Genomic DNA, 2,020 nt, shown 5'->3' on the forward strand with positions numbered 1-2,020 from the left:
TCTTCGACCCCGTCCTTTTTCCTGTCGTCGGCCCCATTTTCATCGAAGTCGATTATGCTCGAGATTAGAACTTCGTTTGTCAACGAGAACACTTGTCCTTTCTTCTCGAGATGATCGCTCACGACCTTTGCAATCACGTCGCTGTCGAATCCGAATTCGGTGACAAAATTAATCTTGGAAATCAGGGTTTCCTTCGTCTTGCGCCGCAACCACAAGCACGAACTCCCGTGTTCGGCGTGTTCAGAAAGAGGAAGGTCGTCCGGCTCCCATCGGCACAGCGATATTCCGCAGAAGAAACACCTGGCGTTATCTTCGAAACCGCAGTAGAAGAACCCCGCATCCGACATCGTTGCGAAAGGTTTTCACTCTGTCTTCCTCGTCTTCAAATTTTGGAAAGGTAGCGGTTCTCTGCATAATTTCTTTTTGCATTACCTACTGATAATAGACTGATTTCGAATGAAGACAAATATGCACATTAGCAACTTTATATTGTTTTTTGTAATAAAGACTTTATTGAAGACAAAACAGAATATAAGATTTCGTGTTTTTCTTTTTTCTTTAGTACTTATTATATCGGAACATTTTTTTTTTAATTCTATTCCGAAGACGGGTTGTACTTCAACATTTTCGAGAACAGCCAGTCGTCCAGTTGCTGTTCCAGTTCTTCGTCTCCGTAAACGACCGTGTCTTTGTCGGAAATGTCCTGTTCGTCCGACGATTCGACTGGAAGCTGAGAATCCTCCGGAAAGTAGTCGGCGAGGTTTCCTTCTCCGGCTGTTCGTTCGTCGTCGACGGGAAGTTGAGAGTCCTCGGGAAAGGATTCCGTTAGGTTTCCTTTGCCATCTGCGTTCTCAGCTTCTCTTCGTTTGTCGCCGACGCCAACAGTTTGGGAGGTGTTTGCGTCGTCGTCGTCTTCGTCGTCGAACTTAATCCTTTTGGTATAAGGAGCATCCGACTGAAGAAAAACAATCAAAAAATAAAAATAAAAATAAAGGTAAAATAACATCACGTCACACGTTACGTCCTCTTTGAAAAATGACGTCCTGATCCTTGTCGCTCGAATCGTCGTCGTCGTGGTCGTCGTTGGCTTCGTCCTTCTCGCCTCGTTTGTTGCCGGATCGCAACAACCTGACCCCTTTCCTCGAAAGCAGGAAACTCTGGAGAACGACCACGACGCAGAACCTGATGGCCTGCGAGGCGGTGAGAACGATCGCCCAGTGTCGTCCGACCTTGTTGATCGGACAGTCGGCGGCGTCGATGCTGTTGGCGCTGAGGTCCAGAAGGTTTTCGTAGCAGTCGCCCAAGGACGTATCGCACTCCATCAAGTCCCGACTGTCGAAGGCGCACGGGCCGAGTTTGTAGACGAGCACGTTTCTGACGAGGTCGACGGTGGCGATCGCTACGCTGGCCAGAGACGCCGCCTCCCACACGTCGGAGAGCGATGCGTACCTGGAGATCGCGGCGGCGAACACAAACGCGTGCACCACGTATTCCGAAGACAGAGGGTAGACGATCGCTCCTGCGAACACGTCCACAAGCAGTGTAGCCACGACGATCGGAATGCCCGGGTTTCTGTACCACCCCCAACCGCTGCCGCTACGAAAGCCATCGGACGAATTGGTTATGTGCAGCATCGCCGGTGCTATTCCGGTCGGCATGTACACGAGCGCAAACTGAACGAAGTAGTAGATTGATCCGGCAGTCCCTCCTAGTTCCACGACCGGACATCGACGATGGTCGGCATCCCATTTGAGAGCTTCCGACACGGCTCGTTGACAGGTGCGATCCGTTCCTTCGGCACCGCATTCCCGCAACGGATCCAGATACGATGCCCCGCACGGTCCGATCAGAAATTTCAGGTTTGTGAAGAACGAAATGTTGGCGGACGCGCAGAAACTCAGCCGGCACGTCGATACCAGACTTGATGGCGCTCCGACTTTGACGAACGTCGCGTGCAGGAAGGCGGGCAGGAATATCGCGTACCAATCGACGATCGGATGCACGTTCGCCTGAAGAAGAA

The 2,020-nt window shown here is 51.1% G+C and overlaps 1 protein-coding gene across 1 annotated transcript; it reads right to left on the reverse strand.

The window, feature by feature from the left end:
* Positions 1 to 8: 8 nt before the first annotated feature.
* LOC117115923 (baculoviral IAP repeat-containing protein 5-like) lies at positions 9 to 347 on the reverse strand (the record flags this gene model as incomplete). The annotated part of the gene is made up of 1 exon (XM_033259807.1): positions 9 to 347. A coding segment is annotated over exon 1 (339 nt), but the record flags the coding sequence as incomplete, so codon positions are not given.
* Positions 348 to 2,020: the final 1,673 nt, after the last annotated feature.

The sequence above is a fragment of the Anneissia japonica genome, unplaced genomic scaffold, assembly GCF_011630105.1.
Source record: "Anneissia japonica isolate Jap-2015-1 unplaced genomic scaffold, ASM1163010v1 scaffold80452_len2013_cov87, whole genome shotgun sequence".
Lineage (NCBI taxonomy): Eukaryota > Metazoa > Echinodermata > Crinoidea > Comatulida > Comatulidae > Anneissia > Anneissia japonica.